At 48.6% G+C, this 11,204-nt stretch overlaps 1 protein-coding gene across 7 annotated transcripts in view; it reads right to left on the bottom strand.

Annotated features, from left to right (window-relative positions):
* lrsam1 (leucine rich repeat and sterile alpha motif containing 1) overlaps positions 1-11,204 on the bottom strand; it is a 77,912-nt gene that overhangs the window by 2,182 nt on the left and 64,526 nt on the right. For 6 of the 7 annotated variants that reach the window (XM_063073835.1, XM_063073833.1, XM_063073836.1 and 3 more), the window contains 5 exons: positions 10,757-10,855; positions 4,009-4,140; positions 3,388-3,457; positions 1,798-1,970; positions 327-491 (listed from right to left, as the gene is read on the bottom strand). In XM_063073835.1, coding sequence (XP_062929905.1) covers positions 366-491; positions 1,798-1,970; positions 3,388-3,457; positions 4,009-4,140; positions 10,757-10,855 — 600 coding nt within the window. In that variant the 3' untranslated portion in view covers positions 327-365. The remainder of the gene's footprint in view (positions 1-326; positions 492-1,797; positions 1,971-3,387; positions 3,458-4,008; positions 4,141-10,756; positions 10,856-11,204) is intronic. The other variant, XM_063073834.1, reaches the window with a different exon arrangement.

Below are 11,204 nucleotides of genomic sequence, written 5' to 3'. Positions count from 1 at the left end.
TCTATGGGTTTTGGGGAAGTAAAAGAATATGGGTGGATACCCTTGGTGTTGGTTATGGAGAGGGAACTGCATATCGCTGAAGTACAGGGGAGACTAGGGGGTGTCATAGAGGACTGGTGGAGGATATGGAGAGAATGTTTGCATCCTCAGGTGGGTTTTGAAGAGGTGGAAGATGTACCCCAGGGGTGGGGGATGGAAAGTGATGGGGTGAAAGCTGGAGGTATACTGGGTGAGATGATACCACAGTTGTGCAGTTCCGCACTAAACCTGAAACTGCAGGGAGATTAGTTAATCCAAATTTGCAGGCTGCTTTATGCTAAACCTACCTGTGAGCACACATACATTGCATAGGAACAGAACGCCACTCAAGTTGTACGATACATGCGAATCTTTTGTTCGATTTCCTTTCGGCAGAGAGGGCAAGTGTGCAGCTCCATTCCACACGTGTGGCAGCAGCAAACGTGGCCACACGGCAGGAAGATCATCTGACTCTGGAACACAGAGAGAGGCCATCAGTAATTCACCCCATCTCTCTCACTTAAGTTTCAGTCTGGACATTTCAGTAAATGGCCACTCCTCTACAGAACTCCTGAGTGCAGAGTCCACACCTGCTCCTGGGCTTGAGCAGTCCCAGAAAAATAGATTGCAGCGAAGGGTGGCTCCAGCTGCACTTTCTAAGCCAACAACCCCCACCATCTACAAATGCATCAGATAGATGCAATGACAGCAGCTCAAGTCCAAGACACATTTCCTCACAACATTGCAAACAAATACATCGTTACTCGATCAGTTAGAGAATTACACACTTAACAACATCATCACAGGACCTTAAATCTTTAGTTACTGAGTGACAAATGTCTACAATCTTTGCACTCTGATGCATAATGGTTTCTAACAATATGGAGTCAATAAAAGGAAAAGAGTTCTCAAAATCTGAATGAAAATATAAATGACTGAGGTTACCAGACCCTTAACACCACGCGGATTAGCACCACCTCTGCACCATCAGTGCTAATCCTGCCTGTTTATCCTCGTTCTATTCTCCACTATCTCTTCTCGGTACCCAGCTTTCTCTCGAGTAGTCCCTCAATTGCTAACTGTCAGTACATTCCACGGTTACACAGGCTTCATATTAAATACACAAATGTAAAGTTTGGAGTCTTAAAGGTAGCAGCTCAAAGTATATTTATTCATGACACTTTTGCCATCTGGTTTTGAAGTGTTCAGCGCTGGTGAGATCAGACAAACATGAGTTACACAATGGTTTCATTGTGACAAATATTAAACTATATCAAACACAATTCTGACAGCTTTGATTCTGCACAGCAAAGGAGTGAAAAAGGTGATGACTATATCACTGTTTGTGCAATAGCATTATCTGAGTAGGAACAAGAACCTGATTCTGTTTTTAAACCCAAATCTCAGCATGTCAGAGATCTTGGCTCAGCAACAGGCATTACCCTCTATCCATTCATTGATTCTTAGAAAGCACAGAAACAGGCCTTTTGGCCCTTCTTGGCTGTGCCGAACCATTTTCTGCCTAGTCCCATTGACCTGCACACGGACCGTACCCCTCCATACACCTCCCATCCATGTATCTGTCCAATATTCTTATGACGGGTTCACACTATTTCAGTAGCAGAGTAACAGCAAAGTTGTCTGCCCTCAATTTTCCTCAGCAAAGTGCCTTGGACTTTTTAAGGAAAGCGACTAACACACAGACATCCAATACGGTAATGCATGATCTTTTACCACGGCGGATGCAGGCTTCTCTTGGTGCTTTGCTGGTGAGCTCACCTCTCGCTCCATGCAGACGACACACTCTGACTGAGCCAACACTTGTTCAGGGACTGGTGCGCTGGGTTCTACTGGACTAGAGGGTCCTACTTCATCCTCTACAGGGGCACTGGCTTGTACCTCACCCAAATCATCAGCAACATCCTTTGTTGGGACAGGTGGAGATCTCCAATCTACAAAATCAAATTACACGAGTAATTAGGTGAGGATTTTTATTTCACAGAAGGCAACCATTCTGTCTGCCGAAGGTCAGCAATGCAGATGATATTCCCTGCCTACACCACACATCCATCATCAGAACACGTGGAAACAGGAGCAAGGAATAGGCCACCAGTCCCTCATCCCTGCCCCACCGATCAGTGTGGCTGTGACCAAACTATCCCAGGACTCTATCAACTCCACATAGTCCCCAATTCCCCAATCTCTCAAATACTCATCTAACTCTGTATCATACATCAGACTGCTCCATATCCATAAGACAAGACAAACGAGCAGAATTCGGCCATTCTATCATGAGCTGATCCATTCTCCCATTTAGTCCCACTCCCCCGACTTCTCACCATAACCTCTGATGCCCTGGCTACTCAGATACCTATCAATCTCTGCCTTGAGTACACCCAATGACTTGACTCCACTGCTGCCCGTGGCAACAAATTCCACATTCACCACCCTCTGGCTGAAAAAATTTCTTCGCATCTCTGTTCTGAATGGGCGCCCTTCAATCCTTAAGTCATGCCCTCTCGTACTAGACTCCCCCACCATGGGAAACAATTTTGCCACATCCACTCTATCCATGCCTTTCAACATTCAAAATGTTTCTATGAGGTCTCCCCTCATTCTTCTAAACTCCAAGGAGTACAGTCCAAGAGTGGACAAACGTTGCTCATATGTTAACCCTCTCATTCCCGGAATCATTCTAGTGAATCTTCTCTGAACCCTCTCCAACGTCAGCACATCCTTTCTTAAATAAGGAGCCCAAAACTGCACACGGTACTCCAAGTGAGGTCTCACCAGTGCCTTATAGAGCCTCAACATCACATCCCTGCTCCTATACTCTATTCCTCTAGAAATGAATGCCAACATTGCATTCGCTTTCTTCACCACCGACTCAACCTGGAGGTTAACCTTCAGGTCTTATCAAATAAGACCATAACACATAGGAACAGAATTAGACTATTCAGCCCATTGAGTCTGCTCCAGAATTCCATCGTGGCTGGTTTGTTTTCTCCCCCTTCTCCCCATAACCTTATATGACCTTACTAATCAGGAACCTATCATCAACTTCCACTTTGAATGCTCCTAATGACTCTGCCTCCACAGCCACAGATTCACCACCCTCTGGCTAGATAAATTCTTTTCAAATAATGCCAAGGAATTGTTCACACACGCTTGAATGCAGTCAGACCAGTAAACAGTCAGCTATTAGCATTGTAAGTTCCACAGAAAAGCTGTTTCGCATTAGGTTGAGTTTTATCTACTGAATAACGTGCAGCATTAGTCACGGGTCTTCGGGGTGTTTACGGAGCAGACACTGCCGTTTGTAAAACATTGTGCTCGAGGGAAGCGGGAGAGAGACTGAAGTGTGGCTACCTTCTGCAGGGAGGAGCTCCTGCACACGTCCGAGGATGGCACGCTGTAGCCTGCTCTCTTTGACTCCAACCTGTAGACAGAGAACACCTTGGTCTCAACACTCCACCTGAACATCCACAGTAATATTCTACACCCCCAGTGAAGTCTACCACCACATGGGGTTGGCTGTCTGTTGGGCAGAGACATTCCTTTCTCAGAGGGTGGGACCATCTGCATGTGGTGCTCCCGTGACACCAGACGAATTTTGAGGTATTCTAGTACCAGGTGACTTAGTCTCCCCACGGAACGGATCTGCTCCCACCACACATGGCAAAGCATAAAAGGCAAGGGTTTTGCCCCATATTCCTCACCACTGTTTCAATGGTACAGATCTGTTATCAACCAGTGTACCACCTCCCAATGTATATGGAAGAGCTCATTCACGCATCATCCCACCGTGGCCACTGACCATCTCAATGGGAGGGGCCACTTGCATTTCCCTACCCCATTGCTTTGAACTGGGGGAAGGGGATCCTTCCTCACCACCATCTCCCAATGAGTTGAGGGATCGGTCACCCCCCCCCCCACATCCCCATACTGACAAACCACAGGGTGTCGCCCGTTCATTACTGGCCACTGTACCTGCCGTAGATCCTCCGCCGTCATGTAACGCAGCATCTTTAGGGTGATCCGGTGGTGGGCGAACAGGGGCAAGTAATGATCTGCTGAGAGTTCGGTCAACAGGTCCACCAGTGCTTTCTCCACACCCTCCTCCTGCATGGGATCACACGTTAAAGGTTATCAGTCTGACTGCAAAGCGCTCGGGGGAGGCAACAAACAAAATGCCCAGGATCGTGCTGGATGTGGTTGTGGGGTAGCTGAGGTCGTCGATGGAGAAATGTTTCTGAGTACCAGGGACGACATGAATCTCCAGACCCAGCATTCCCAACTTTGATTCACACTTGCTCCAAAGTTGCATAGTTATAACCATATAACCATATAACAATTACAGCACAGAAACAGGCCACCTCGGCCCTTCTAGTCCATGCCGAACTCTTACTTCTCACCTAGTCTCCTTTCCTGTCCATATACCTATCCAATTTAACATTAAATGACAACATCAAACCTCCCTCAACCACTTCTGTTGGAAGCTCGTTCCACACAGCTACCACTCTCTGAGTAAAGAAGTTCCCCCTCATGTTACCCCTAAACTTTTGCCCTTTAACTCTTGTTACGAGAATACACATAAAATTAAGATGTTTGCTGGCCTGGGCTAGCATCAGTGGCATCAGCAGTTGGTCTGCCACCTGCCCTCAGGGGAAGGAGAGATAAGGAACAATGGAGCAGCGTCTGGAGATGTGTAATGAAGGGATGTGGGAGGGAGAGCTGTCTGGAGCGGCTCCCCCCTTTGAACCCTGAACTGTTTGAAGTGATGGACAGGCGATACCCCAGCAGGGGGATAAAAAGGGACAGGTTCGCTAAGGCAGCATACACCCACGACACCCGAGGTAACGAGACCCTGGAAGCGGTGCGCCTCTCACGAGTGGTGAGAAGTACCGGACAACGCACAGGGTGGAAAGGTACGATCAGCGGGAACCCGGTGTGTGTCCGCCCTTGCCTGGGTGCCGGGTTCACTGCAGAGGATCGACCGCATCTGGAGGAGGGGTCACAGTCGGTGACCTCAGGTGACATCACCAAGGACCCGCCCAAAAGTTGCTCGTGAGCAATCTCGCTGGTCTGTGAGTGAAGCTGTGCTGAATGATGAGTTGTTCTCTCTGTCTCTCTTCCCCCACCTTGTCCATCGCCATGGCAACGATTACTGCGAACTGAACTTTGAGTCATTTTGAAATTGGTCATTTACCCCTAGACAACGATAGAGCTTGATTGATGCTGTTATCTTAATTCTGTGCACATGTGTGGTTATCATTGTTGAATTGTTGCATTTATTATCCTTTCGATTACTGTGTTGCTTGTTTCTTTAATAAAACTTTCTTAGTTCTAGTACTCCAGACTCCAACTGAGTGATCCATTTCTGCTGGTTTGGCAACCCAGTTACGGGGTACGTAACATAAGTGGGGTTCTCGTCCGCGATTTTGAACGCTAAATTTGGGACGGAGTAAATTGATTGGGTTAAAATTCCCGAAAGAAAGAAAAGACAAACAGCAGAAATGGAGGTTGAGGAATTTATAAAGGCGCCGACCTTGGAGGCATTAGAGGATGCCAGGAAATCGGAATTGATAGCTGTGGCAAAACGGGTGAATCTTGCTAAGGTGAAGTCGACAATGAGGAGAGAGGAGATACACAGAGCTATTGTAGAGCACTATGTATCTAAAGGTGTGTTTCCCCAAGGTGAGCTGGGGGTGGTGTCTATTGAAAAACCTGCTGGAGACGCGGTACAGGTACAGCTTGAAAAACTGAGACTCGAGCACGAGTTCCGGGTACGGCAGTTAGAACACGAAGAGAAGCAGTTAGAAAGGCAGGAGAAAGAGAGAGAGTTAGAAAGGCAGGAGAAAGAGAGAGAGTTAGAAAGGCAGGAGAAAGAGAGAGAGTTAGAAAGGCGGGAGAAAGAGAGAGAGTTAGAAAGGCGGGAGAGAGAGAAAGAGTTAGAAAGGCGAGAGAGAGAGAAAGAGGTAGAAAGGCAAGAGAGAGAAAGACAGTTGGAGAGAGAAGAGAGAGAGAGGGACAGACAGTTGGAGAGAGAGGAGAAACAGAGGGAAAGGGAATTTGAGCTGGAGAAGTTAAAGATAAGGGCCGAGCAGGGGCTCGTGCCGAACCAAGGTGGAGGGTTCCGGGCGACCCAGGAGGTTAGGCTGGTTCCCCCATTTGACGATACCGATGTGGATCGGTACTTTCTCCATTTCGAAAAAGTGGCCATAAGTCAGGACTGGCCAAGGGATAAGTGGGTTGTTTTACTTCAGAGTGTACTGAAAGGGAAAGCCCAACAAGCTTACTCCGCTTTATCCGCGGAAGATGCCCAGAAGTATGAGGTGGTGAAGGAGGCCATCCTCAGGATTTATGAGTTGGTCCCGGAGGCATACCGGCAGAGGTTCCGGAATGCGAGGAAGCGGTGGGACCGCACGTATTTGGAGTTTGCTCGCGAGATGCAAACATATTGTGAGCGTTGGTGCGCCTCGAAGGGGGTAGAGGGGGATTATGACAGACTGCTGCAGCTGATTCTGATTGAGCAGTTTAAAGGTTGTGTCCCTGAGGGTATGAGACCCTACCTCGATGAGAAAGAGGCAGCCACGTTAGCCGCAACTGCTAAGTTAGCGGATGAGTATGCGTTGACGCATAAAATGAAGGTTGCCCCGAGTAAAGGCTACCAGAAGGGTAGTCAGGACGGCGGGGAGAGTCCACCGGAAAAGTCAGAAAGTAAGCCGGGGACTAGTGAAAAGGATAAGGTAGACCGGGAGCAGTCTGGTAGGAAGTCTCCTGGGGTCGTCTGTTATAATTGTGGGAAAGTCGGACACTTTGCGTCCAGGTGCTTTGCCCCAAGGAAGGAGACGGGGAAAGGAAAAGCGGAAATTTTGAATGGCTGTATCGAGCTGTTAAGCGAACCGCTAGGGAAGGACAGGTCTGAAAAAGTCCAGGAAGGTCGCGAGAGGTTTATCTCGGCCGGACTGGTGTCAGTGAAAAAGAGGTTAAAACCAGTTCCAGTGCGGATCTGGAGAGACACGGGAGCGTGTCAGTCATTGATATTGAAGAGTGTATTAGAGTTTAGCTCAGAGACCCAGACTGGGGAGGTAGAGGTCAAAGGTGTTGGGGAAGGGACAGAGTCAGTCCCTTTGCACCAGATACATTTACAGAGCAACCTGGTCTCTGGACTAGTCATGATCGGGGTGAGGTCCGAATTACCGATGAAAGACGTGGAAGTCTTGCTCGGTAATGACATCGCCGGAGGAATCGTGTTCCCAGTCGTGAGATTGACGGGTCAGCCTGCCAGCATGGAGGCCCCGCCCGCGATGGTGAATTTGGCTGAAACATTTCTGCCAACCTTGTATGAGACAGGGTGTAGTGAGATAAGAGGTAGTGAGGGAGCTGGGACGGACGTAGCAGTAGCCAGGAAAGAATTTGTGCAGACGCAGGAGCGAGAGGAGGGGCTGATGGTTTTTGCCGAGACAGCTCTCTCTGACACAGCCTTGACAAGGGAACTAGTAGGCTATTGTGCGGATGAGGAAGTGCTAAGGAAGAAAGGGAAATCAAGTACAGCATCCGCAGATGAGGAGTGGGGGGTGGTGCAAAAGAGTTATGGGGATGAGGTTTTTAACATGGCCCACGAGGTACCCCCCGGTGGACATTTTGCGGTGCTGGAGGAAACAGTTGGTGGAATCATGAAAGAGAGTTACCGGCTGCCCAGGGGGAAAAATGTTATTGATCATGACCGACGCGAACTGAGACGGTCACCGGCTTTTGATATGCTAACAAACCTAGTCGGTGTTAGCGTGGAAATCAATGAAGCTAGGGGCCCCTTGATAAGAGGAAAAAACCATTTTGAAAAGATTAGGATGGGATCGGTCAGATGGGAGAAGGCTATTGTTTTGGCCAGGTCTACTGATAAGGTCTCTCCCTTAATCCCCGAAGGAGTAATTAAACGACTCGCACCCATGTGTTTGATTGTCCCGAGGAAATGCAAAGAACTGGGACGTTGGGCGATTGTGGTTACAATAGGGCAGCCAAGTAAACAACACCCATATTTTTTGAGTAATTCAGTGACTAAAGGGCTGATGAACACAGAGGTGTGTATTGGCAATTTAATACGGCTGTCTGAAGCCAGTTTGATAGTGAACCTTGAAAAAAATGAATTCGGCCACACGAGAGTCACTTACCTGGGAATTGTGGTGACACAGGGGCAGCTGGCAGTGATGCAAGCTACAGTGCAGGCTATCGCTGACCTCCCAACCCCGACAGACAAGAGGGCCCTCAGAAGGCTCTTGGAGATGGTGGGGTACTGCAGGAAGTTTTGCAATAACTCTGCGGTCAATACCAGTCCCCCTCCTACTAAGCCCTTGCGAGAGAAAATTGAGTCGGAATGGGACGACCCTTGTTGTTGTGGTCCGGGACAAAACCAAATGAGAGGTTACATTGGTCGCAATTAATCAGTGTTTTTGGCCACTATGAAGTTTGCTGAGTTGGAGCCTGGTCTAAGGGATTATTAATAACACATGTAAAAGGAACAGAAAATGTGATGACTGTCTGTCAAGGTGTTGACAGCTTCAAATTCTCTGTATTAGCTAAATAACTGTTAAAGATGTATATTGTGTATGTATCAGATAATGTAGTCATGTTTGTAATTTTTACCTCCCGGTAAAAATCCTTAAAGGGGGGAAGTGTTACGAGAATACACATAAAATTAAGATGTTTGCTGGCCTGGGCTAGCATCAGTGGCATCAGCAGTTGGTCTGCCACCTGCCCTCAGGGGAAGGAGAGATAAGGAACAATGGAGCAGCGTCTGGAGATGTGTAATGAAGGGATGTGGGAGGGAGAGCTGTCTGGAGCGGCTCCCCCCTTTGAACCCTGAACTGTTTGAAGTGATGGACAGGCGATACCCCAGCAGGGGGATAAAAAGGGACAGGTTCGCTAAGGCAGCATACACCCACGACACCCGAGGTAACGAGACCCTGGAAGCGGTGCGCCTCTCACGAGTGGTGAGAAGTACCGGACAACGCACAGGGTGGAAAGGTACGATCAGCGGGAACCCGGTGTGTGTCCGCCCTTGCCTGGGTGCCGGGTTCACTGCAGAGGATCGACCGCATCTGGAGGAGGGGTCACAGTCGGTGACCTCAGGTGACATCACCAAGGACCCGCCCAAAAGTTGCTCGTGAGCAATCTCGCTGGTCTGTGAGTGAAGCTGTGCTGAATGATGAGTTGTTCTCTCTGTCTCTCTTCCCCCACCTTGTCCATCGCCATGGCAACGATTACTGCGAACTGAACTTTGAGTCATTTTGAAATTGGTCATTTACCCCTAGACAACGATAGAGCTTGATTGATGCTGTTATCTTAATTCTGTGCACATGTGTGGTTATCATTGTTGAATTGTTGCATTTATTATCCTTTCGATTACTGTGTTGCTTGTTTCTTTAATAAAACTTTCTTAGTTCTAGTACTCCAGACTCCAACTGAGTGATCCATTTCTGCTGGTTTGGCAACCCAGTTACGGGGTACGTAACACTCTCAACTCGTGTCCTCTTGTTTGAATCTCCCCCACTCTCAATGGAAAAAGCCTATCCACATCAACTCTATCTATCCCCCTCATAATTTTAAATACTTCTATCAAGTCCCCCCTCAACCTTCTATGCTCCAAAGAATAAAGACCTAACTTGTTCAACCTTTCTCAGTAACTTAGGAGATGAAACCCAGGTAACATTTTGGTGAATCTCCTCTGTCGGAGGAGTTGTGTCAGACAGCTTCAGAGTATCGTCTGCTTTGTTTCAGCATACCTGTTTCCAGCCACGCTTGGATCGGGCCAGAATCCAGCACAGAAACAGGCTCTTTGGCCCATCATATCCATGCTGGCCATGAAATGCCCAAATTCACTCTACACTAATCCAAATTACCAGCACTTCAAGCCTTCGTGATCCAAGATCTCATCCAGAATCATAACACTTCATAAGTGTTGTGAGGATCTCTGCCCCCAGCACCTCCTCAGGCCTTGCGCTCCAGATTGTCACGAGACCCCTCTAACCCTTGACCCCCCCCACCCTGAACTTATGCCCTCTTGAGAACAGCCAGGCTCCGTACCACACCGCACCTTTACACATCAGCAGCTCACTGTTTCAGCAACCTTGTTCAATCCCGACTGCTGCCGCTGCTGTTGGCGTGGAGTTTACACACTCTCCCAGTGACCGCATGGGTTTTCCCCCCGGTGCTCCTGTTTCCTCCCCCATTCCAAAGACCTGCTGTGTGGCAGATTAACTGGCTGCTGAAAACGACCTCGTGTCAGTGGATGGCAGGAGAATCGAGATACCGATGGGCGGAGGGAAAAAACTGGAGAATGAGATTGATGGGAATGGTCTGAGGGCTGGAATGTGTCGAATGGCCTCCTTCGTGGTCTTAAGAAAATGGGACTGAGAAGTGAAAGGCTGCAACATGCTAGCCAGTGCTGGAGCAGACTGATCGCCAGGTTTCCACGTGACCTGAGGCCCAGATTCTGCTCCCAGTGACAAAACACCAGTTTGGGTCTGAGTCAGTTGATGGAACAGAACAGCCAACCCAGTACAAGACCAGGAGAAACTGCTTCCCATCTCAAGGTTCTTTCCACCACCCATACTGGCTTTTAGAACATGAACAAGAGTGAAGTTTAAATGTAGTCACAGGCTGTAAAGGGCAGGTGGACAAGGCAAGCAACCGCCACTGTGTACATTGGACAGGAAACCGATCAGCAGATTCTTACCTGTGCTCGAAGGGACAGGGGCTTCTTGTCCATCAGGCGCTGGTACTGAATAAGCCAGTAATTCTCCTGACTGGTCTCGTGTTTCTTCTCCATTTCCAGCTGAAAGAGAAACAAAGTGCGGAAATCCAGATGCAGCAGCCGCTCATCCCCACCCCACCAGAGAATCCATTCCATCAGTTCCTCTCAAAACCCCAATAACCGCCATCAAATTACCCTGCCCTCTGCACTCCATGGGATTCGACGCCTGAAGTTAGGCCATAGGGCAAGTTAATCAGTATCGAGCCAAGAGATGCTAGTTTCTGCAACAGTGAGCAGTAAAGCATGTTGAGACTGAGGGTGGGGGGTGGGGGGGGTAGTTGTCGACAGTTCGGGTCAAGACCCCACGTCAGGACTGTGGATAAGGACGGGAGGTTGTTGGTATTAAGAGAGGGCAGGGACGAGATGGGTG

This window comes from Mobula hypostoma, chromosome 21 (genome assembly GCF_963921235.1).
Source record: "Mobula hypostoma chromosome 21, sMobHyp1.1, whole genome shotgun sequence".
NCBI lineage: Eukaryota > Metazoa > Chordata > Chondrichthyes > Myliobatiformes > Myliobatidae > Mobula > Mobula hypostoma.
Note: the sequence above shows the minus strand (reverse complement) of the source record. Positions and strands in the feature narration are given on the sequence as shown.